This window comes from Natator depressus, chromosome 19, assembly GCF_965152275.1.
Source record: "Natator depressus isolate rNatDep1 chromosome 19, rNatDep2.hap1, whole genome shotgun sequence".
Lineage (NCBI taxonomy): Eukaryota > Metazoa > Chordata > Testudines > Cheloniidae > Natator > Natator depressus.
In genome coordinates this window covers 3,507,352-3,533,463 of record NC_134252.1, presented here as the reverse complement: position 1 = coordinate 3,533,463, position 26,112 = coordinate 3,507,352, and the positions used below count along the sequence as shown (strand labels likewise).

The window sequence follows — 26,112 nt, the reverse complement described above, 5'->3', positions numbered from 1 at the left end:
TTAGTTTTGAACACCATGATTTAACTACCATTTGTTAGTCTCTTGGTGCAGGATGATAGAAATGCTAAGTAGTAAATTATCAGTGCAACACCTGGGGCAAAAAGTCAGTAGTACCCAAAATACTACAGTAAAGCCATCAAAACATTATTTATTAGATGAAGATGGCCAGGAACTAATAGGTCAGTTTAAAAAAAACCAACAAAACTTCCTAACTTTAAAACAGGAACAGCAAGCGCTTGGAAAAAGTCTAGTTTCACTGCAGCCTCCACTTCTGCTGAAAAGCTAGTCTGCAGATTTTTAGAGCTTTACTCCTCAATGAATATCTCATCTCTGCGCCTACTACAGCTACAGAACCGGGCAGAGTGACTGAACAGGATTCACGAGCGCGAGATCCCACTTTATCAAGCCTTTGATTTACTAGTCAGTAGAAAGAGAATTGCTTCCTTGCCACAGGATTCATACTTACTTGGCTTGTAATAGCGGTCAAGAATGCTCAGGGTTAGGAACGCACCATATCCATGTGCTGCAAAGGGAGCTTTAGCCAGGGCTGCAAGGTAATCCATATAATAAAGGGCAGGGCCTTCGTGTTCATCGTAGCCGGCCAAAAGAAGATTGACATGGTAAGGGGTCTGCAAGCAGAAACATAGAATTTTGATTAATGCAGCAATACTAACCAGCCTCCCCTCTACCGTCCCCCATAACACGTAGAGACTGGTAATCCAGCGCGTTTCAACATGCTCCTTTGGACACAAAGTGTCTCTAGTAACCGTGCAAATTGCTTCTGAGGAACACATTTGAATTCAAAACCCCGGAGTGGCTGAAATTTTTTTGTTGTTGGGAAGCAAACTTCTTTGCCCACTGCATTCCTTTAAAACATGTAAGACTTTTACTTTCCCTTCAGTCTGCTCCTTAGGACCCTTTCACAGTTAGTGTTTCAATCTTATGGGGACAAATCATAATTAAAATACTTTCACACCACTGTCCATCTCAAAAAAATGCTTAGATTTTTGACTGTAACCATGCAAGCAAAATGTGGACTTTTTTGGCCGGTACAAAGTTTGTTAATTTAATATGCTGTTTATTTAGTTACACTGAGTTAACCACGCAGCATTTTAAGCCAGTATGAAAACAGAACACAGTGTGAACAGTTTTATATATAATGTTGCATTGTAACATTAATTGCCAATTAGACTTTTATTCCACCTACCAGATTTAATCTAAAAAATCACTAAGCTTATGTGAATAAATTTGCTTCCATCTAAGACTGCAGACTCTGGCCCACTTTCTTGTTATCATAAGAGCAAGATAATCCAAGTCCCCGCGCATCACAAACATTTAAGAATTAAATATTTTCACGTGTGTCTTTTAGGTTTCAGAAATGGTCTGACAGATGCAGAGAATTAAGTGTTAGTCTGCTCCAGTTTAATTCTTTCCTCCCTATTCTTGTTTAAGACTTTAAACGCAACCCATTAAATAAAGATGTTTTCATGTTTATTCTTTAGCCAAGAGAGACCACCCATTTCCACTAATACAACCATGCCTTTTACTGGGTTATAAATACAGATCTAGTAATTCTGCAAAGCCCCAGGAGTTTGCATCATGTTTTATATGGGTTATCATTTGCTTTAAAAACCCATGTATTCTTATTGCATTTTCCACAGTGGGAAAGTGGTTGTGTAAGCACATAGCTATAGATATTCCAAACACATGTGAACACATTATATGTGATTCCATACCACACACACACACACACACACACACACACGATTACCAATTTGTGAAGCACAGGCTCATACAAGGAGTACATGGAATCACCATATGCCTGCTCAATACTTTTACACTTTTAGTAGTTCCATACTGATTTTAGTACTTGGCATTAATAAGAAACGGTCATTGAAAACAGTGTGTTCATTAGATTTTCAGAAAATGTAGATCAACAAACCAGCCAGCCAGAGTAGGGAAGATTTCAGAGTAGCAGCCGTGTTAGTCTGTATCCGCAAAAAGAAAAGGAGGAACTTGTGGCACCTTAGAGACTAACCAATTTATTTGAGCATAAACTTTCGTGAGCTACAGCTCACTTCATCCGATGCATAAGTAGGGAAGAATGACACCTAATACTAGTGCCAGAGCAGAGAGCAAACTCATTTTGAAAGTCTGGGATATGTGCCGTTGGTAGGAGCTTGTTTCTTATATACTTGAGAATGTAAGAAAGTGATTAAATCCTTAGGAGCAAAACTGATTCCTTCCTTCCCGAGTGCTATCTGTAGTTATTCTGTCACACTGATTCCTTCAATGAGAAGTTATTAAAAATCTTAACAAAATAATACATTGGTATTACATGGTTGGGATAACATTAAGTTGAGACCAAAAAACCATGACAGTAAAGGACATCACTGGATACAAGTGTTACAAAGAACCTTGACTTGAAATAGTTTTTAAAATGAAATGACAGTGCTATAGTTTGAATGCCCTCCTCACAAAAGGAACTGAATAGGCTGCTGATCTTTCCCACTTCATGAATCAACATATCCTTATAAAACGGGTTAGCAAATTAATTCACACAATGGTTTTGGATATTCTATTTCACTACACTGCTTTTATTATATACATTTTAAGGGTTCATCAAACTTTTAAAAAGTGTTATTGAAAGATATTCCATGAAAGATTGTTTCAGTCATTCCAGAATCAAGTTGCTACACAAATGTATTAGTTTAATTAGCCTGTGTATTATCATTTATTTATGCTTAAACATCTCACATGCACACCAAAGTTGTCATTTAAAAGCCATGACACGTGCACAGAAGACAACTCACAAATTATTGTGCTACTTCGAATTACCAACTTTTGCATGTGTGAGAAGCTTAAGCATAAATAAGTGGTGTCACAGACTAATTAAATCAATACAGCTGGGTAACAACTTGCAGTTTCCGAAATTCTTCTGCAGAAGCTCCATGAAACATCTTTTGTTTGTGCTTTTTAAAAAATTTCAAATGTAAATAAATCTTATGCTATTTTACTACTAGAGTAAGGTAGGGCTCAAACATTAGATAATTATTTTCACATTTTATTTACTATTTCTACATCTTTTCTAACCGATTAACACCCTTTGGGATGCACATAGTTCCTGATCTGTTTCAGAGCCTATGCTTACAAAGAAATGCAATATTAAAAGGGCATTTTCATACATCATTTTGGGGAGTATCATAGAATCATAGAATATCAGGGTTGGAAGGGACCCCAGAAGGTCATCTAGTCCAACCCCCTGCTCGAAGCAGGACCAATTCCCAGTTAAATCATCCCAGCCAGGGCTTTGTCAAGCCTGACCTTAAAAACCTCTAAGGAAGGAGATTCTACCACCTCCCTAGGTAACGCATTCCAGTGTTTCACCACCCTCTTAGTGAAAAAGTTTTTCCTAATATCCAATCTAAACCTCCCCCATTGCAACTTGAGACCATTACTCCTCGTTCTGTCATCTGCTACCATTGAGAACAGTCTAGAGCCATCCTCTTTGGAACCCCCTTTCAGGTAGTTGAAAGCAGCTATCAAATCCCCCCTCATTCTTCTCTTCTGCAGACTAAACAATCCCAGCTCCCTCAGCCTCTCCTCATAAGTCATGTGCTCTAGACCCCTAATCATTTTTGTTGCCCTTCGCTGGACTCTCTCCAATTTATCCACATCCTTCTTGTAGTGTGGGGCCCAAAACTGTACACAGTACTCCAGATGAGGCCTCACCAGTGTCGAATAGAGGGGAACGATCACGTCCCTCGATCTGCTCGCTATGCCCCTACTTATACATCCCAAAATGCCATTGGCCTTCTTGGCAACAAGGGCACACTGTTGACTCATATCCAGCTTCTCGTCCACTGTCACCCCTAGGTCCTTTTCTGCAGAACTGCTGCCTAGCCATTCGGTCCCTAGTCTGTAGCGGTGCATTGGATTCTTCCATCCTAAGTGCAGGACCCTGCACTTATCCTTATTGAACCTCATCAGATTTCTTTTGGCCCAATCCTCCAATTTGTCTAGGTCCTTCTGTATCCTATCCCTCCCCTCCAGCGTATCTACCACTCCTCCCAGTTTAGTATCATCCGCAAATTTGCTGAGAGTGCAATCCACACCATCCTCCAGATCATTTATGAAGATATTGAACAAAACCGGCCCCAGGACCGACCCCTGGGGCACACCACTTGACACCGCCTGCCAACTAGACATGGAGCCATTGATCACTACCCGTTGAGCCCGACAATCTAGCCAGCTTTCTACCCACCTTATAGTGCATTCATCTAGCCCATACTTCCTTAACTTGCTGACAAGAATACTGTGGGAGACCGTGTCAAAAGCTTTGCTAAAGTCAAGAAACAATACATCCACTGCTTTCCCTTCATCCACAGAACCAGTAATCTCATCATAAAAGGCGATTAGATTAGTCAGGCATGACCTTCCCTTGGTGAACCCATGCTGACTGTTCCTGATCACTTTCCTCTCATGTAAGTGCTTCAGGATTGATTCTTTGAGGACCTGCTCCATGATTTTTCCAGGGACTGAGGTGAGGCTGACTGGCCTGTAGTTCCCAGGATCCTCCTCCTTCCCTTTTTTAAAGATTGGCACTACATTAGCCTTTTTCCAGTCATCCGGGACTTCCCCCATTCGCCACGAGTTTTCAAAGATAGTGGCCAAGGGCTCTGCAATCACAGCCGCCAATTCCTTCAGCACTCTCGGATGTAACTCGTCCGGCCCCATGGACTTGTGCACGTCCAGCTTTTCTAAATAGTCCCTAACCACCTCTATCTCCACAGAGGGCTGGCCATCTCTTCCCCATTCTGTGATGCCCAGCGCAGCAGTCTGGGAGCTGACCTTGTTAGTGAAAACAGAGGCAAAAAAAGCATTGAGTACATTAGCTTTTTCCACATCCTCTGTCACTAGGTTGCCTCCCTCATTCAGTAAGGGGCCCACACTTTCCTTGGCTTTCTTCTTGTTGCCAACATACCTGAAGAAACCCTTCTTGTTACTCTTGACATCTCTTGCTAGCTGCAGCTCCAGGTGCGATTTGGCCCTCCTGATATCTTTCCTACATGCCCGAGCAATATTTTTATACTCTTCCCTGGTCATATGTCCAACCTTCCACTTCTTGTAAGCTTCTTTTTTATGTTTAAGATCCGCTAGGATTTCACCATTAAGCCAAGCTGGTCGCCTGCCATATTTACTATTCTTTCGACTCATCGGGATGGTTTGTCCCTGTAACCTCAACAGGGATTCCTTGAAATACAGCCAGCTCTCCTGGACTCCCTTCCCCTTCATGTTAGTCCCCCAGGGGATCCTGGCCATCTGTTCCCTGAGGGAGTCGAAGTCTGCTTTCCTGAAGTCCAGGGTCCGTATCCTGCTGCTTACCTTTCTTCCCTGCGTCAGGATCCTGAACTCAACCAACTCATGGTCACTGCCTCCCAGATTCCCATCCACTTTTGCTTCCCCCACTAATTCTACCCGGTTTGTGAGCAGCAGGTCAAGAAAAGCGCCCCCCCTAGTTGGCTCCCCTAGCACTTGCGCCAGGAAATTGTCCCCTACGCTTTCCAAAAACTTCCTGGATTGTCTATGCACCGCTGTATTGCTCTCCCAGCAGATATCAGAGTAAAATTCATGTCTTCCACGGAAAAGCTCTCTTTTCAAGGTACATCTTTTCTTGATATCTAAAGTCATCTTCGCTTCCTGCTGCAGCGTCCACAACACTCACCCACTGCTAGAATTTTAAAGTATGCCAAGATTTGTTTCAAATCTAGCAGTTCAGGACTTGAATCCAAGGTCCCACAAGGCTACATTTTTGTTTTGGGTTTTGCCATGACATTTTACTGGTTTTAAAAAAAATATGTATTTTCATAGGTGAAAGTTAAAATGGTTTAACTTGATTAACCTTAAAACATTTAAACTGCAATGGTATTTGGAGCAAAAGGTAAAAACACTAACCCAAGTGTTGTGCCTTTAATGCCAGGTGCTGCAATTTTTCCTGTTGTGAAGGCTTAAGGAACCAACTTCTAAAAAACACTGGACCACAAGGAAATACCAAACTCCACATTTGTTGAATTATGTGCTCCTGACCCATCAACCTCACAATATTAAAATAAAAATTTGTCCTACTCTGCTTTTTTTAGTTTTGCTGCAAATATCATGTAAAATATGAACCTTCCAGTATCCAACGACCTGACACTCCCATTTACCAGACACACCAGCCAAACAAATAAAATCAAATCTTGCAAATGAACCACCTCAAATAGTTTTTACCCCCAAAAGGGAGGAGGATCCAGAGTCTCCAGAAGTCCACTAGGAACTTTGCACTTTCTATGTAAAAATTAAGACCACAGATACTATGGTGACTGGCAGCATTACAAAACCCCAAGAAAACCTCCATATGAGCATTAATGTTACGCTTTTTAAAGTGCCTGGTTCTAATCTTTCATAGCATGGGTGGGCATGGTGGAAGTTTCCCCTACTACAGATCACTGCACCTTAACATGGACTGGCAACAACCTTGCTAGTCTAGTACTGGGGTCCTCTTGCACCCTCAATTCTTCTATGCCTAGTCTTCCAACTCTGAGGTTTTGAGCAGAAAAGCACCAAATCAGACATTTGTTAAATACTCTCTACACTGAACTTTAGGTTAGTAGCAAGATGTTTATCAATTTCAAACTAGGCATGGAATTTTGTTGCTAATTAACACGAGCAAGAGCTTTGAACTTTTTAGAATGTTACTGTGATTACAAAGGTTTAACATGAGAGATGATGGGCTAACACTTCGGGACGGAGTCAAAACAATCCATTTTTTCATCTCTCAAGAAATGCAAGCTTTCCCTTCAGTTAAAGGAAGTATTTTCCATCCCCATTTAGCTTTGCACTCTATGCCATTGGATTTAAAATAACTGCAGTGATTAAGAAGAGCGTGAAATTCTTCAGAATTTACAGCTGAAGAGAACAGTTGTGAGAAATACACTGAAACAACAAGATCAGCGATGGGAGGCTGGGCGGCGACAAGCAGCGGTGTGACATCTGGCGGAAGCCAAAGTCACAGCAAGGGGGAGAGAGGTGGGCGTGAGGAAGCATCCTGCCAAGCGTGGACAGCAAGGGAGGAATTGACAGTCTTCCTTTGGACTCAGTCCAGACCCTGTCACCTATAATTAAACATAACATCACAATAAGAAGCTGCACTTTAGAATTTGGGGTTTTTTTTTATTTAAACAATGTGCTGCAACTTAGTAAATATACCAACCTTGGCACTGGCATTCCCAGCAGGTAAGTCACCTGGGAGGTTGGGGAAGGCAGTAGGTCGAGAAAGGAAACAGCAATAGTTTCTGCACCAATAAAAAATGGTACCAGAGAAGTATGCATGTAGATCTGTGCTGCAGCAGCCAAATAGGCACTGACAAAAGGTCTTTTCAGAGAGACACACACACACACACACACAAATACACTGATTATGGCAAAGTGTGTCCTCATCTGCGAGGGTGTATACCCAGTATGAGGAGCCCAGCACATCAGAAGTGATCAATCAGAATTAAAAACACTTCCTTAACCAGTACAGTGTCAACAGTGTGACCTAGGAGACATTTACAATAAAGCCCTTTGACTCCTCCCTGGGAGAGTAAAGGGGCCTTCAAGTGAGTGAACACTGCCAGAGTAGCGTGAAGAGCCCTTCCCATAAATAAGAATCAAGTTCTATGATCCCAAAGGAAAGTGTGACTTCTACTCTGAGCTTAGGCAGGGTTCCACCAGAAATAAATCATGGACCCCCTCCCGTAAGCTAAGGGTATGTCTACATGCGGGGGGTGGGGTGGGGTGGGGAGTGGTGGGGGGAAAAGCTATACAGTTCAACTTGAGTTAGTAACCTGACTTGCCATGTCTTCACTGCTATACTAACCTGACTTAAGAACACACTTTCTATTTTTGCAGTGTAGATACACTATATTTGGCTTCATTTTCACAATCCATACAGAAAACTAAGGCCTTGTCTAGACACAGTTTTACACTTTTTAGTTAAACTGGTGTAAACCCAGGTGGAGGTTCTTACTTTGGTTTAAAAATGGCTTACTTTAATTCAGCTGTTTCTAACAGAATTAAGCTAAACCAAAAGAAGCCTGGTTTAAAAACAAAATAAGAGCATCTACATAGCATTAACCCAATTGAAACTGGTTTAAAAAAAAAAGAAAATCACACCTGAAACTAAAAGCACATGTAGACAAGCCCCAAGTCCAACTGCCAATGAATTAAGTGTGTAAAGTTCAAAGAGTTGGAAAGCTACCAGTTATAGCTATTGATGTGCATCTTCAGGACTGCAGTGAAACACTACAAACTTGACTTAAATTAATATTAGCTATTGTCCATCAGCAAAGAGGTGGGCCATTTTCTTGTTGCTACACATGATGTTATACTCCGGCAGCAGCTCCAAATTTGCGTGCTTTCTTGTTAAAGGTGCAGCCATATTGTAATTAGAGAGGTTTCAAAATTTAATGACTTAAAATGCAACATGGCACAGATGCCTTATTATACCAGCTAGTTAACACAGTATTTGTTTTCTCCATTCATTTCACTTGCTAATCCAAAACGCTGTCTCTACCCAACAAATAAAGCTCACAGATAAAATCACTGACTGTCCAATGGCAAAATGTAACCCCTGTGTTTGCTAATCGGTAGTGTTTTTAAAGGGGAATTCAGGCAAAATTCAATATTTTGGAGCAGACTCCACATGTTGAAGCAGAATTACATGCTGCAAGGTAAATGTAGCAAGTTATGAATGCTAAACACTCAGCAAGTGCTAGAAATATGAATAACTATGATTGCAAAGCATTACATTAATGCTAGTTCATCCATAGAGATAGACAAATGAATTCAAACTAGCTGAAGTGGTGAGGGACACAGATGGTGGTTAATAGTGTAGAACACGCCTCAGTTTGGGTTGGGCTGTAATACTCTAATACCCTGCAGAATATTGTTTCAATATAACACACACAGACTCAAAATAATCTATTTCAGTTAGTGACATTTCACTGAAGTAGACCCAGTGCAAAACACCAATGCCCCTGTGTTGCCTTCACTGCGTAATGTGGACAGCCATAAAACCAGGAAAAAGCTATGAAGGGAAAAGATTATATAAGATGTCCCCTCTCTCCTCCGCATCTGGCACTTTTGTAAACACACAGTCAGCAAAGAAAGGGGAGGGGCCAATAAGGAGGACAACTACCCAACCAGCAAGCTCCACCCCCTCCACACACTAAAGGACACAAAAACAAAGATTCCTTCATGCAGCTTCTCTGTGATCTGCAACCCCCACCGAAGAGGTCAGAGCACAAAAGCTGCCCAATACCAATTGCCATGGGGGAGCGAGTTGGGAACAACAACAACTGAATGGTGCACACAGGAAGAGTTCCTATGGCCAGGGCACCTTGGGACTGAGGCATTCCGCAGGTGAATGACCTTCTGGAAATTTTCTGGTCTTACCCCTGCTTGCAAAACAACACTTATGGGTCCCTCAAAGTAGGGAGTAGGAGAGTACAGCCCAGCCACATAGCTAGTCCCATGGGATTATTCTGTCCCTCACTGTGAGTTTTACCCCCCCATCTCCTTTACTTTTCACGTGAAGGAATGTCAATTACTAATTATAAACAGGAAATTCGGAGTTGGACCCCTGGGTTGCATTTCTGACCGACCTTGGGCAAGTTGCTTCACCTCAGTTTGCTCATTTGTAAAATGGAGATATTATTTATTCACCTTCCTAAAGTGATCGGAAACCCCTGAGTGGATGCAAAACATTGGCATGAAGTTAGACCAAGACATCAATAACAAAGCAGCACCGAGTGAGTGCAATGCTCAAGCTCAGATTATAGCAAACTCTTCTACATTTCCACTAAAATGATTTAAAGGCTCCTGCATGTTAATGACCAAATGCCCAAAAGTCCTGCTCATACTCAACTTGCTTCCTGTTCAGACTTGTACCTTGTAACAAAATTAGCTAGAATAAACCCAATAATTGGAGGTATCCCAGATACATGTAAATGGGGCCCAAGCACCTTTTGGCATGGAGCCATTTCACAACCTATTTGGAAAGAAGAGGGTAGTGTTGAGAAATGTTCTGGATTTAAGTCACCAATTCCAAATCGTAAGTATTAAGACAAACAGTTTCCATTACCAGATTCTCAATAGCTGAAGACAATTTTTATTCTGAAGATAATTTTTCTAATCAGTTTATCTATTGGTTTTAGAGTTAAAAGTTACAGATTTAAAGACAGTTGTGTGGGATTAGTGTGTAACTCCTTAACGAGCAGAGATTCAGAAAAATTAGGGTTGGAGTAGACCTACAGAGGCTTTTTACAAAGCCAAAATCTTTGCTATAATATCACTATACTTCCAATGGGACTATTTAGCACAGATTTCTGATCTCAGCAGGCACCTAACTGGGTAGCACACACACTCTAGGAGTGAGAAAGCAACACCTTCTCACATACAGTCCTCCTGAGAGAGGGGATTTACACCTGAAAACTCATAACTGTATCAGCACTGTGATGGGCAAAACAGCAAGTTAAAAAAAAAAAATTCTAGTTAATTTAAACCAGTATAGCTCAGAGTATAACCTCCAAAAGCATTACTGAGACAGAACAGTGATTCTATAGCCTGGCTCTTCATAAAGGCCAGCCCAACATAAAAGGTAGGACTTTTGAGGGTACAAGTGAAGGAAAAGGCAGAAGGGATCATGGATGAACTACACCCAAAAGCTGGAGAAAGGCAATACCAAAATACAAATTAGGGGATGTTTTCTAACTTGCCTGCTCTCCTGCCCCCAAAATTAGGGGAATAATCAGAGTTTGGTAGGGTCATCATCTTTTATAAAACTCCAGTATCAGGTATTCAACCCACTAAGGTAACATTTCCCATTGCCAGACCTAGACAATCCTTGCCAATACATGATCCCAGGTTTAAAGTGCTCCCTTGTGTCAGCACAGAGCAGAAGACACATGCAACTCAGGTTCAGTCATAAGTGACTTTCCAAAATATTAAGAAATAAATTGGGTTTGGGCAAGGCAAATTGTTTTACATAGCCAAGAATGGAATATCTTAAAAAACCTTTTCATATTGGCCTGGCCAAGTATTAGCTGCTATTAGCCAAGGGTCTAGGCTCAACTCAGCTTGCAGGGAACTTTCCACACCTTGCTGTGCATCAAGATGAAAATATATATTTAAACATGTAGGTAAACAACCTAGTGCCCTCCTCTTCCCTTCCCCACAAAGTATAATTTAGCTTGGCACGTATATTCTGTTTTATGGCTATAACCAACAGTATTAGATTAATAGACTTCCAGAGTCCTATGTGAATGATTTCTTTGTACAAAGCACTATTGGCTATATTTTTATTGATTCTAACTGGGTCACAACAGGTACAGAAATAACAAATATCTGACAAGTGATTGAGCAAAGAATACAACTTTCTGATGCCAATGTTCGTAACTTCGTGTTGAAAGCTCCGCACTTTCATACAAGCACTAAGTGCGAAGTTTCAAAAGATGATAGTGTTCTCCCTACAGCACAGAGATCCCTGTAGTGTGACAGTGGTGTCAAAGTGCGCCATTTGCTCAGGGGCATTGCCATCTGCAGCAGCACAACGTTTTGTCTCCGGTAAATAAACACATCTGCCTTTGCCAGTGTCCTCCCCACTGTGTCGCCCATCTGGAGCAGGTGAGCTGGAAGGCAAGCCTGGGCACAGGGAGGAGGGGGGGTGCAGAGAGGATCAGGCCTCAAGGGACATGGCACATAGAGGAAGAAGACAGTGCCGCATCATGTCACATCCTGCTAACCGCATTTGCCAAAAAGCATGTTAAATTATTACCCTCGTTAGTGATATTTTTATCATATGTAACAAATGGCTGTCTGTGCTTAAGTAGGCAGGACATTCAAAGACAATTTCACCTATGCCATCTGCTCTGAGGGTCCTGTGACCTTGAGACAAGTAATCAGCCTCTTATGCAACTGATAGACAAGTCTGTGTATGCACAACAGAGGGAGGAGAATTACAATACTGCTTCTCATGTCACTCATGGAAACTCAGAACAGCTCCATGCAAACATACAAGCCTTTCAAAATGTGAACATTTGAATGAAAGTTAAAATAAATATAATTTTTATAGGACTAACATCTACAGTCCAATTTGTATCCATTTAATTTGCAGGAGGTATATTACACTCATTTCTAAACAGAAAGAGGTGTGGTTTAAACAGAGGACTAGGAGTCAGGACTCCCGTATTTTATTCCCAGCTCTGTAAGAACTTGGGCTAGTCAGAGCCTCAGGTCTCCCCTTCTTCCACCCCTCTTTTGTCTTGTTTATTTAGACTGAAAGCTCTTCAGGGCAGGCTCTATGTACATATGAGGCCCAACAATAGGGCTCTGATCTGGGTTGGGGCCCACAGGTACTACTCTACTACAAATAAGAAGACTGACAGCAAGCCTGAAAAAGGTTCCCTGGGAAATTTCTATAAAATGTCCTAGCAATAAACAAATCTCATCCCTGTTCCTCCCCATACTAACATATTTGCTCAACTTAATTCACAGCATCATCAAGTCCTCTTATTTTCCCTGCTCTTCTTTTGTGTGGAGAATATACATGTGCCAGGCAGAGGACTGTTGAAATCCCAAAACTTGTCTATTTAGATACCACTTTGCCTTTCTGTGACAACTTCCAGCAAAGAACTTTATAGCACTTTACAAGCAGTGAATTAAGCCTCCTTTCCCTGTGAGGTACCCAAGGATTACGTATTTATATCCAATACCCATTTTACAACTGGGGGAAAGTAAGGCACAGAAGTGGATATTTGACCTTGAACATGTCGCATGGCAAGCCAACAGCAAATGTAGAACCCTGAAGTCCCGACTTCCTCCTTCTAATTGCCAAGCATCAAAGGGCACTTATAGGAGGCATCTGAACGATGAATGAGGAGACAGCATTTATTAACAATGCTTTGAAATATTACCTTAAGTTAGTCCTTCATTACACTCTGCTAATTCGAAAAAAACAGCTTCAACTTGGTTTTGATATTTACTGAAAGCTTCATGTCTGTTTACAAAAGGGGCTTGTTTTGCTAAGTACATCAAATAGTTTTGCTCTATTAAATCATTTTGGGAGAAGATTAAATGGATTCAATGCTTTGCATGAGAAGTGTTGGCCTTATCTCGATTTTAAAGGGGCTTAATTCATTTAGCTGTCTGGTATTTATGGCAAAACGTTTACTGGGCCCAAAGCTGGAATCTTAACACTGTAGTTGTATTCGTTTCTGATAAGTGAGGTGATAGGCAATTTAACGAAAAGAAAAAAAAAAGTAAACCATAGCTTACAATTTCCATAAAACAGACCATTTTGAGGAGGAAAAACCATAGGTAAAGAAAGAAGAGACCTCTTGATTAGAGTTCATCCATCTGCAAGTGAAAGTTATTCCCTAGTAATTCATAGTGGGTAGTTAGCGGACATTTGGTCTACACCAAGACCCTGGATTCTGGGCCATATCCCAACTCCTATGCCACACTTTGAAGACAATTAATCAGATCATGATCATAACAAAATCTGAAGTTTTTCACAGGTTGAAAACTTCCCCCCTCTTATATTGCTTCTATGCATTTTCCATTTAGAAATACACAGATATAGATAATTTAAATGAACAGTAGCAGCGCTAACAGGGTAGCCATTTGGGGAAAGATATTAAATGATACTTCAAGTTTTTAGCTTCCTTAATATGAAAACACAAGCAAGCCTATTATAAAAATTGGTAAAAATTCCTTTCACAGATAACATTTTACAGGAAATAGAATAGTTGTCCATGTCATCTCCTTAAAGCTGAACACAATGTTATTGTAGCTATTTTTTAACTAGTAATACGGGAGAACCTTAATTTGCCAAATATCTCCAGGGTCCCCGAACCAAGAGGGGTTTGTTAAAAAGAGAACATGAAACAACGAACACAAGCAGACAAAGATGGACAACAGGAGGCACTACTGTGGTACAGTAATACTTTATTCATACCACTGAAATTATTTAGGGCATAATATAGCACAGTAGTATAAGTAAGACACAGGAACCACAAGGGTGGATCTTAACACATGTATCTCATAATGGCAGCAGTTTTTAAGGTACTTTGTGAGGTTTATATTTTTCAAATAAGGCATTTCAGAAATGTGGGTTTAGGAAAAAAAATCACATTTGACTGTACACAAGTTACATCAAGCAACTGAAGTAAAAATCTAGTTATGCTAAATGAGAAATTACTAAAATTATCTGCACCAAGCGTCAGAAGAGAGCATGGAATTATGAAGTGAAAGTGAACTATATAAAATTGACACAAAAGGGAAATGTCTTCTCCACCCCTTTTGTAGCAACAAAACCTGATCGCTCTCAAGGGTCTCAGTTCCACGTGACTCACTGTGGGGAGCCTATGGCTTCACTAACTCAGACCATACTCAAATCATTTGCTTATTTCAGAAGGAGAGAGAGAAACTTGGCCAGTCACATGTTATTTTCATTTTTAGTTTGTGTTTGCTGCCCTGGAGCATTCAGTCATGTGTAAGCACATGTTTAAATTGTGAGCCCGAGGGAAAAGAATGAAACAAAAACATTGCTGAGAAGAAAAACGCTGTTGCAGCAGGAAGGGACGTAGGGAGGGAAAAGGGCAAACATAGCGTTTGATTTTTGCGAGAAGCCCTTAGTAACTTCAGCCATTGCTGGTATGCCTCAGTTATTACTTACCCGACTGCGCAGGTAGTCGGCCAAGTTTCTGCGTGTAAAGTTTGCTGCTGCAGTTGGAGACAATTCATACCCTGATATAAGAAACAAATGCATTGATGAGGAAACTGGAGTGCAAATGCATCGTTCTTACTGCTTTGCTTTCACTATTTGTTTCATAATAAAACAGAAAGGCAACATGACCGAGGGCAATTCCAAGTTCCAATTCTGACTCTGACAACTCATTTATTATGTTCCCTTTACCTCTGTCTCCATTTTCCCTTTGTTAACTGGGAATAATTATACTGACCTATATCAACAGGGTGCTAAGCATTCAAATTACTCATATCTATACAGGGATTCAAAATACAAAGCCCTAGAAAATTGCAGAATATTACACATCTGTATTCTGAAAATTTTTTCATACAAACTGTATCCCAAAAAATGGCGTGGAGTTAAATAGGAGAGACACGAAGAGGAACAGAGAAGATGTTTTTCACCCAGGATTTGAAGACAGATGGAAAGTTCCTACATTTCTCTAAATCACAGGGTATGCCTACATAGCAATTAAACACTCACAGCTGACCCAGGTCAGCTGACTCGGACTGTGGGGCTATAAAATTGCTGTGTAGATGTTCGGGCTTGAGCTGAAGCCTGAGTTCTGGGATCTCTTAATTTTTAGCCCCGCAGTCCACGCCCTGTGAACCCAAGTCAGCTGACCCAGGCCAGCCACAGGTCTTTTATTCCAGTGGAGATATATCTTCAAAGGCCTGGACTGCAGAAAGAGAAGGCTGTTGCCCCACAGGCAAGACTGTGGACAGGAGAGAATTCTGAAACTAATGCTGAATCTTTTTTTGGGGTAAAAACCAATCCTTTAGACGTGTAATTCCATTTTAGTGTGTGTACAGGAAAGAGACTTAGTAAAAAAGCATGTGAAATGTTCTACAACCTGTGACAATGAATAAAGAACCAAACGACTGATGGCTTCCATAAATAATACAAGACACTTGATCAAAAAGCCTAATGCTAAGGAGAGCAGAGCAAGTTATTACATGATATCCTACTGTCATTAGAACCTTTACCCTGCCCTAAAGGATAAAAGTTTTTTCTAGTAGTCTTTGCTTTTTTTTTTTTTTTTTTTAAAGCGATGACATAAGGTGCTCAATCTATTGCTTCATAGAGATATAAACAGTGGATTTCACCAAAATACACAACACAAATACTTTTACAATTCAGTAACGACTCATCTATATACTGAGTATACGTGAACCAAAGATTATTTAATTAAGAGTTCAAACATTTGCAGTCACTCTAGAAATCCAGAAAGCTGAAAGACCAAAAGGCCAAACTGTCTGCTCTTTTCGACTAGGTCAGTACAAATCTGATTAGAGATTTGAACACACCACAGGAGGTGATCAGTGCTTGCAAAGGCAGGAGGAAAGATTTTACAATGAATTGTATATAGCATATTTCACTAGGTGATCTCAGAAGTGCTCTGCAAACTAACTGCAGTACTCTCATAAGTGAAGTATTTTCTTCTCCTTTTGCAGATGGAGACATTGAGGCAGAGAGGTCAGATGACTTGCTCAAAAAATCAACCCACATCAGAACTAGCAATAGATACAAGAGTCCTGATTTCCTGTCTTCCCCTTTCTAACAGCTAGGCTATCTTCCCTGTTTTGTACAGACCCAAGTGTACCAATTCTGATGTGTAGTTATACTGGGACATATTGTTGATAGGGAAGGGAAAAATTTTTTAAAACTCATTTAAGAAATGAATTATTGAAATCAAAATGGAGACATTCATATATATATTACATACACACAGACACACAGCAAGAATTAACTTTTTATGAATATATAAATTTGGGTGGATTCAATGCCAAGTATTCAAGCCCCTAACTACCTATCCTGCCCTCATCACCATATTTACTTGAGCCCCTAAAAGGCAGAAATCCACAAACTAGACAGACTAAGAAAATGAAGTGTCTCTCCCCCCTCCACCCCACGACACCAACCTCAAATAATCTAATAGTCATCTTTAAAGGAACAACTTTATTAAGAATCACCCTCTATGTCTGAATGTTTTTGAACTACTTGTTAGAAATAACTCCTAAAATTACAAAAACTTAAAACATTAGTACATTTCACAGTACTTTTTATATAATAAGTTTTATTGTTTCCCTTGTAGAGAATCTGTTTATTATTTTTTCCTGTTTGTACCAGTTCTTCACTCAGCAACAGGAAAGGTCTTTTTAAAAAAGGTTAGCAGTAAACTGTAAACCCACAAAAACTGGCAGGGTCACTAAGGGCCACTGTAATACTCACAAATATATTTTATTTAAAAAAAAACCCACACTAGATTTCTAGCTGTTCTTTAAACTCTCAGTACCTCTAACAACATGCAGGCATATTAGCTCTCATTCATATAATTATAAAACATGACCTCTTGTTCTGGTGTTGTACTTACCATTTCTCATTTTATAGAGCTGAACATTTTTCTGGATGTACTCTGCAAACTGCACAGTGTCTCCAGCTTCCCCCACACACAACAGCAAGATCTTCTCACTCATTTTAAACATCTTATCATGGTCTAGGCAATGAGACAAGAACAAACACTACAGTCATGCTATTTTGCCAATACCATAGCAGTTTCACAATTTATTTAATAAGTACCAAATTAAAGGATTTTAATCACTCAATTATGCTAATCAAAGCATCCCAACTAAATTACAATATTCAGCTTCTCTCAGTCTCCCAACTTAATCTGTTGCATAGTGTTCCTATGTGCCGTTAAAAGCTGTCACACTTCAGAGAGGTGACTGCATTTCAGTGATTAATGTAGCGCCCTACATCTACTCTGTGAATCAGTGTATGATCCCAGTTGTGCAACTGGATCCATGCTGACAGCCCCTGCACCTGCAGGGAGCATTCATGGAGACAACTGAGCTCAACACAAGGGTCCACATGTGCAGATCCAAGAGCAGAATCTGGAACTAAATTTTGAAGTGCTTTGATATTCTTCAGGAGGGAAGATGCTACAGAAATGCAAGCTGTTACTCATGTACCAACGTTGGTTAAAACTGCACAAATACAGAACAATACATTTTAAAAAATTAAGTATTAGCTCTTTCATTCTATTATTTACTCACCAATAAAATATTCAAGAATTTTGCTTGATAAGCTGTTAGGTTTTGCTTTATATAAATACATGATATTTTAGGGCAAGTGTAATTCTGGGTAAATTGAAACATGTGAACACATTAAGCAAAGAGAAATTATGAAAAATGTAGGATCAAAGTGTACGTCAGAGAGACTTCCGTTTCCTAGGATATCCAAATCCACTAGCAGCTGTTTCAGAAGGGAGTAATTTGGACAGACAACCCCTGACAAGCAAAACCACTTATTTTAAAATACAGGGGTAGTCAATGTCATGACTGAACTGTATTAGAACACTGGTAATAGGAAAAAATAATAAATATTGATTACAAATTGCAAAAATAGCCCATTGAAAAGCAACAAAATCATTAAACTCTAAAACAGAATTCTTCCCTTGAAATCAAAACTTTAAAACTGTAATTTTCTGAGGTATTTTTCAAATCTCAGCTATGACAACAAAACTATAGGAACACAATTTTGTACTATTCCTAATACTGTAATCTTATCTGACCACCAGTCTGCTTTAACTAGATAAGATAGATAAATATTCAAGCAGCTGTTAGTGCCTAGGGAAAACTGCTTCTTCACATTCAGGCTAGGTCTACAGAACAACAGTCTAAATCTCCATATCTGAATCTCACTTTCACTTTCAATTTACTAAATACTGCTGAATAATCTTCCCTGGAAGACATTTTTGAAAGCTTCTGAAATGTCACAATCCTTTAATAGGATTTGGAGAGTATTATGCAGTTGTTAAATACTTTAAAAGTTGCTTTTGAGTGTTTAGGGATTGCTATTCAGACTGATCATTCTCTGCAATCTGTTTACAATTTGAAGGAAAAAACTACCAAATACCAATATGACTACTACCTATAGCTTACTGTTTTTCAAACTAGAATTAATAAATCCCACATCACTATGTTTGCCTAAATAGATTAAATAAATTCCAACAGGAATTAAACACCATTAGTTTACAAACCAAACTTTTTAAAAAAGTTGACTGTATTTAGTAATATTTAGAGTAAAAACTGCAGTTCATTACAGAGATTTCTCCCTAACTTGGTGTCCTGCTTATGAAACAAGATCACCTCTGTTCATTTCTGTAGCCATGAAGTAAGATACAGTGGTCAGATTCATCTAGCAGCATAGCCAACGTTTGCAATTTTATTGAAATACTCCCAATATTTGGGGGGAAGGCATGGTGTTTAGTTTGCTTTATTTTTGAAGTCCCAACTGCTGCATTCATGTGATTATGTGAGAATATACATTTTTAAAGAAAGGAAGTTTAACTCTCCGTGTTGAAGAAAAACACTTGGAAGTGGAACTGCATTAACATAAAGGCTCAAATGTGAACATGAAGGCTGAAACCCAAAGTCAAATTAAAAACTTTTTTTTTATTCTCATGGTTTTGGGGGCCTGACTCATGATTTCTCCATGCTTGTGGCTGACAACACAGATCTAGTACAACCTTTTAAGAGGAAAAAATTATATGTGGAACTTGAACATTTGACTGCACTTGTTTTACTTTGCTAACATAGAACTCAGTCCCACAAACATATGTGTAGCTTTGCGCGTGCGAGCAGTTCCACTGACTACATGTAAGTGCTTGCAGGATCAGGCCCTGAAACCTGATGTGCAGTGGGGAAATTTTAAAGTGTCTCCACCACCAGCTCTAACACCAGTTCAACTGAACCACAGTGAAAGTTGGTCGGAACTCTAATGTTGATAAGACTTTTGTGTCTGGACCCATGTTTTCTACCCTTTCAATTAGGCTTACTTTTAAATAGGGTTAACTAAAACAGGTCCAGCCAAGGAAGCCTTGGGTCCCACTAGTTCAAATGAAACTGTGTTAAAACTGCTGGGGGAAATATTTTATAAATTTTTCAAGTGAAGACACAGTCAATTTCCTTTGGATAATGGTTCAGAAAGGATGTAAAACCTGGGAACTTGTACTATCTGTACTAATCTCCAACACTTGAGTAGATAAAAGGTACACATGTTCAGGTAACTGTTATTGTTCAGATGGCTCAGCATTCTAGCAACAGTTTTTAAATAATGAAAAAAGTTAGAAGTGAAAAAACCAAATAATGGGTGCTTTATAAATCCCAAAGATCAGCAACAGCTCCCCATAATATCTTTTCATCTTCAGTTGTTACATGTGCACAATCTGAGACACAAAGTTACCTCTTTTGGTCTCGCTCAGCTCTCTCACGTGAGCAGTTATGGATATTTTTCTATTTGAAGTAACTTAGAAATGGGTGGACAACTTGGCTCTTACATCTTCCAAGAGCTAACTAACACCAAACACTTTACAGATGTTCATTTGATTAATTTTTGCTGAATAACCCTCAAATACCTTTTCACTTCTATGCTGCTTCTCATGTAAGGGAGAAGAGCCAATAAAAGTCAGAAAAAAAACACTACACTGTCAGCCATGAAATCTCTCCTTAAAACTCACCTTTGCTGTGATGCCTACGCAATGCTCAACAATGGCTAAACAGTGGGTGTACTGTGACTACTACTTATTATACCAACCATAATCATTTCACCGATACCTTGACCTCCCTGCTGCTTCTTTTTCGCCACCCGTTGCCTCTCATCTTATATTTAAATACACTATGGGGCTGGGATAGAGTTTTCTTTTATAAAGGTGTGCAGTGCCAAGCACAGGGGAACCCTAACCTGGGCCTCTAAACTCTACCGCAAGAGGCTGAGGCGACAAATATATGAATTCACTGTAGAACCAATACAGAATAAATAAAAATATCTAAAGTCACAGCAGAGAGACTAGGAGATCAATTGCTTTTTGAAAACTTTTCCCCATCTGCCAAGTTTGCTACACTGTGAAAATACCTTTCCAGTGGGAAGTTAGCGGCCACACAATACACTCTTTGGGGCAGGGGCCAGGCCTTCCTAGGTGGCTGCACTGCATGCAGCCTAATGGAACCCGGATTCTCAGCAGGGCCCCGGGGTGGTGTCACAACACGCCACCACAGATCTTGATGAAGACCTTGGGTTTTTGTTTGTTTGTTTTTAAATAAGAAAAGCAAGTTCCTTCGGGGTCTTCAAGGTAACCTGCTTCCCAGTGCAAAGGTGCATAAATAGTAAATGGTGACACAGCAGCAGGTGCACCAGGAAAACCGTCATCAAGGGGGCAGGGATCTCCCGGACGTATACCAGTCCCCTGGGCTCTGCAGCAGGGGGGAGGGTAAAGAAATCTTTACCTCCCCCACCACCCCCCTCCCTGAGCAGCTGCCCCCCCCCCCCCCACCACCACCACCACCACCACCACCACCACCCACCTCCCTGAGCAACTGCCCCCCCCACCTCCCTGAGCAGCTGCCCCTCCCCCATCCCCCTCCCTGAGCGGCTGCCCCGCGACTTTCGTATCCCCCCCGCCCCCGGGCCCCCCCGCCGCCTCCCACCGTGCTTCATCTGGACGATGCTGGAGGCCGCCACCGTGTCGGACCCCACCAGGATGTAGTCGGGGCCCTGGATGCCGATCAGGTACTCCATGGCGGGGGCGGGGGTGGGGGCGCGCGCGCGGTTCTTCCTCAGGCCCGGGCCGGCGGCAGCTTCCCTCTCCTCCGCGGCGCGACGTGACACAGCGAGGCCGCACGGCGGGCGCAGGGGGATGACGCAGCCGCCCGCTCTCGCGAGAGCCCCACCCGCCATGTGACCAGGCCCGCTCCAGCCAGCGACCTCTGACCTCTGACCCCCGCCCTTTACCCCGGGTCTGGGGACTTCGCCCGTCTTCCGCCCTCCCCTCTCCCGCGCCGCGGCCTTGGCTTTTCGGTTGCCGTGTCTCCGCCTCCGCGAGGCTGCACCCGCCCCTTCCCCTCCCCGCGGGGGAGACTGAGGGGGCTGGGTCCCCTGCCCGGTGGGGCCCCCTGGGCTCCCCGAAGTCCGGGGTTTCCTGTCGTGCCCTCCCGCGGTGTCTGAGCACCTGGCCCGGCTGCAGGCTGGCCGCGGAGCGGGAGCGGCCCGGCTCGCCTCCGCTCCCGGCGGCCTCCGGGCGTGCCTTGGCGGCGGGCGCTCGGCGGGTTCCTGGCGGGCCGGGAGGAGCACGCCCCCGAGTGGGTGTCCCTGGGGCAGACTCCTGGCTGCAGGACGAGGACGGGCCTCGCCGGGCTGAGCAGCTCACCCACAGAATCATAGACTATCAGGGTGAGAAGGGACCTCAGGAGGTCATCTCGTCCAACCCCCTGCTCCAAGCAGGACCAATCCCCAATTTTTGCCCCAGATCCCTAAATGGCCCCCTCAAGGATTGAACTCGCAACCCTGGGGTTAGCAGGCCAATGCTCAAACCCCTGAGCTATCCCTCCCCCAAACGTGTCGCCGCACCCCCCGAATCACACCCCTTCGCCGCCTCATGCACCATACCGAGCAGGTCATAGCGTCACCCTCTGTTACAGTCAGCCCCCGGTCAGCCGCTAGACCAGACTGTTGTTGATCTGACAGTAAGAAGGTCAGAATGGCTAGACTGGGTCAGGCCAATGGTCCGTCTCGCCCAGTATCTTGTCTTCCGACGGCAGCCAGTGCCAGGTTTTTCATAAGGAGTGTACAGAAGAGGGAATTTATTGCGTGATCCATCCCCTGTTGTTCAGTTCCATTTTCTTGTAAGTTGGAGGTGTAGAGCACCCAGAGCATGTGGTTGTGTCCTCGACCATCTTGGCTAATAGCCATTGATGGACCTATGCTCCATGAACTTATCCGAACGATACGCTTCCTGCAGTGGTTGTATGCCAGTCAGGAGTACTCCGTGCAGGCCAGGAAAGTATTCAGCAATCACAGCCTGAAGGGAGAAATAGCCACTCTATAATCTTTTTCTACATCAAACTAATCTGGTGAGTGTGACACCCTGGCACCCCAATATTCACCACTGTCATGTAATTAGCATATGTTTTGTACAAAGTATGCCTTGTGAGGTATTGTTCTAAAAGTCTTGATCTGCTAGACATTAATATCTCGTTGGATTGTATGTGCTATCATCGTATGTTATGAAGTTTAGCTATATATGTGTTACTAAAACATGTTAGGTTGAAACCAGCCACAAGCAGCCTTTCATGTACAACAGTAAAAAGGCCAAACAACGTTCATGGTTTATTGAGGAAATGCACACAAGCACAAGGATTACCCCAGAAACTGTGTACAATAGAAACCTCTCAGAGATAGCACTACACAATGGGAACCGTTTGATCCAGGTCATAGCAAAAGAGCTTTCCAGCAAGTGGTAAGAAGATATAAAAGGGGGACAATGACATCATGATGATACCTCACTCCCCCTACAACAACACACCTGGAAACACCTGAGGAACAAAGACAGAACTGGGGGAAGTGATGGTCCCAGGCTAGAGGGATTTCTAGCCTGCGTATGAAAACCTGGGAAACCCAAGCTTGAAAAGCCAAGGCAGCTTGTGCCTTAAGAATCTGCCAGCTTGTTGATCGCTCAGGGTGAGAATTTGCTAATCCATATCCTACCTGTCTAGTATGTTAAACTCAGTTTGTGGTTTTGTTTATTTACTAAGGTAATCTTTGACCTATTTGCTATCACTTAAAATCACTTAAAATCTATCTTTTGTAGTTGTTAAACTTGTTTTTGTTTTTTCTAAAACCAGTGTGTGCAAATCCTAACTGGGGACAGAAAGCTGTTGCATATCTTCCTCCACATTGAGGGAGGGGGCGAATTTCATGATCTTACGCTGTACAGTTCCCTGTGCAGTGCAAGATGGTATAATTTTGGGTTTACCCTTCCAAGGAGGGTGTGCACTTGAGTAACTGGGCAGTTCCTTAGCTGAGCCTTCCCATGCAGAGCTGATCTCAGGATCTGTGTGAAGCTGCAGCTGGGTGTGTCCCTAACTGTATGTGTGCTGGAAGGAGCTTGAGAGCCTGTCACAGCAGTACAGTGAAAAAGTAGCCCAGGTTGGTGGGTTAGGTGGGCTTACTGGTATCGCAGTTCCAGGTGGCACCCCAAAGGGGTGAGGGGCCCATAACAGTGAGGACACTAAATAAAGTTAGACACAACTTCCAAGCGATCCTAAACACCGTTATGTATGCAGGTATGCAACTGTCTTTTCATGCCATCATCAAGTGCTAGTCCCTGATGTGGCAAAATCTATGTCACACTGAGGTGCAGTTATACTCCAAAATGTATAAAATCACACTGTGAGGTTCCTTATTGATTCCTTTGGTGATTCCAGATCAAATGTGCAATGGTTACAGATCAAAAGGTTTTTCCCACTGGGAAAAAAAACCCAGCAAAAAACTGGGATCTGAGTCGGTCTTTAGTTTGTCTCCTACATCATCCTGAGAAACGAAGACTGCAATTAAAATTTAGCAGACAATTTTTGTGATGATGTGTGAGACAGGATAGCCCCCAGCTTGTTTTTTGGTCTCTAGCTGTCAGCTCAGTAGGATTTGCAGGCAGGAGATAGAATTACTTTGTCAAAAATCAAGATAATCCTGGAAAAAAAATTAGCGATGGTGACCCCAATTATAGAAGAGCCTGGGTTAGGGAAGCATTTTCCACAATAATGACACAAATCTTAACTTTAATAAAATATCTTATTTACACAACACTTAGAACTGGTTGGGAGAAAAAGTGATTTCCCCCCTCCCTCACACCATTTTTCATGGAAATTTTACTTTTTTTATCACTTGTGTTATTATTTGTATCAATGTAGCAGCTCGAGGCCCCACCGTGCTAGGTATTGTACGTATACATAGTGAGAGACAGCCCCTGTCTCAAAGAGTTTACAATCTAGAAAGACAAGTTAGACAAAGGGAGTAGAATTATACCTCTTTTACAGATGGGGAACAGACACAGAGAATAAGTGACTTACCCAAGGTGTCTGTGGCAGAACCAAGAACCGAGCCCAGATCTCTTGAATCGCAGTCTAAAGCCACAAGACTTTAGTCATTCCTCACTAATCACACTTTTCACCCCAAAGGCCTGGGATGGGAGGATGGCAACTAATAGTTTGCTGTAGGGCAAAGAGATTTTGTCCAAGGACCACTTTGGTGGATGTGTTGATCAACATGTGGATTGTGTGACATGTTGACGAGTGTGTCTAAATGCCTGAATAGTAAATTTGCCTCAATAGCTCCCTGATCTCTTTTCCTGTCTTTGAGTTCAGACCCCCAGGCACACTGAAATTCTAAGATGTTCAAAGGTTTTCTTTTAGAGTAGCAGTTGTGTTAGTCTGTATTCGCAAAAAGAAAAGGAGTACTTGTGGCACCTTAGAGACTAACCAGTTTATTTGAGCATAAGCTTTCGTGAGCTACAGCTCACTTCATCAGATGCATTCAGTGGAAAATACAGAGGGGAGATTTATAATCTCCCCACTGTATTTTCCACTGAATGCATCCGATGAAGTGAGCTGTAGCTCACGAAAGCTTATGCTCAAATAAATTGGTTAGTCTCTAAGGTGCCACAAGTACTCCTTTTCTTTTTGCAAAGGTTTTCTGAGGGTGGTGTAGTGTAGAAGGAAATGTTTTTGCGTCAGGAGCAGAACTGTGTGAACAAAATAGAAAACCAGTTAATTCCCCTAGTTTCTGGTTTTGTTGTGGACCTGAAACTTGGTCCAGGATAATTGATATATTCCCTGAAGTTGATGCACCTTTCAGGCAAACTTGGGCTTAGTACCAGGAGAATCCCAAGGATTTAATGACAGGTGTAAATCTTGTGCTTTGGCACCAAGCATTTTGGGGTATAAATGTACAAACCTCAAAGCAAAACTCAGAAGGAGAAGGAAGGTGATTGAATTTGTGCTGTCTAAACATCACTGCTCTCTAAGAATATAGAGTTGCCAGCCCTTCTAGCAACATAAAACTGAAAAGGTTTGGTCAGCTCTACCAGAAACAATTAACGAGAGTGATTAACCTACTTTCTAGTGAAGCTTTTTGACGCTCCAAATAGAAAGGAAAATTATGAACCCTGTTTGTAAGGTAAAAGTTCTTTGGGCATGAATTCTTTCTGAAAGAAATGACTGTCGCTTCCACAGCCTCCAGTCTTTGTAGTCAAAAGGAACTGAACTGAGAAGAGAGCCAGTGAAATCATTCCAGGAGTGAGGGAGTAATTTATCTATTGCCCAACTTTGGGTCTGAAATAGCAAGCAATGCCAGCTGCACTAGAGGTGTCTGCCCATGTCTCTTAGTGACTCTCAGCATACTTAGTAGTGAGAATGCTGAATGAGCTAGAGCAAGCAATTGAAAACGTA

The 26,112-nt window shown here is 41.8% G+C and overlaps 1 protein-coding gene across 1 annotated transcript in view; it reads right to left on the bottom strand.

Moving 5' to 3' along the window:
- Positions 1–21,512, bottom strand: part of PSMB2 (proteasome 20S subunit beta 2) — a 28,700-nt gene extending 7,188 nt beyond the window's left edge. Inside the window, exons 1-4 of the mRNA XM_074934318.1 lie at positions 21,319–21,512; positions 17,205–17,327; positions 14,759–14,829; positions 467–629 (exon numbers count right to left, since the gene is read on the bottom strand). Coding sequence (XP_074790419.1) covers positions 467–629; positions 14,759–14,829; positions 17,205–17,327; positions 21,319–21,409 — 448 coding nt within the window. The 5' untranslated portion in view covers positions 21,410–21,512. The remainder of the gene's footprint in view (positions 1–466; positions 630–14,758; positions 14,830–17,204; positions 17,328–21,318) is intronic.
- Positions 21,513–26,112: the final 4,600 nt, after the last annotated feature.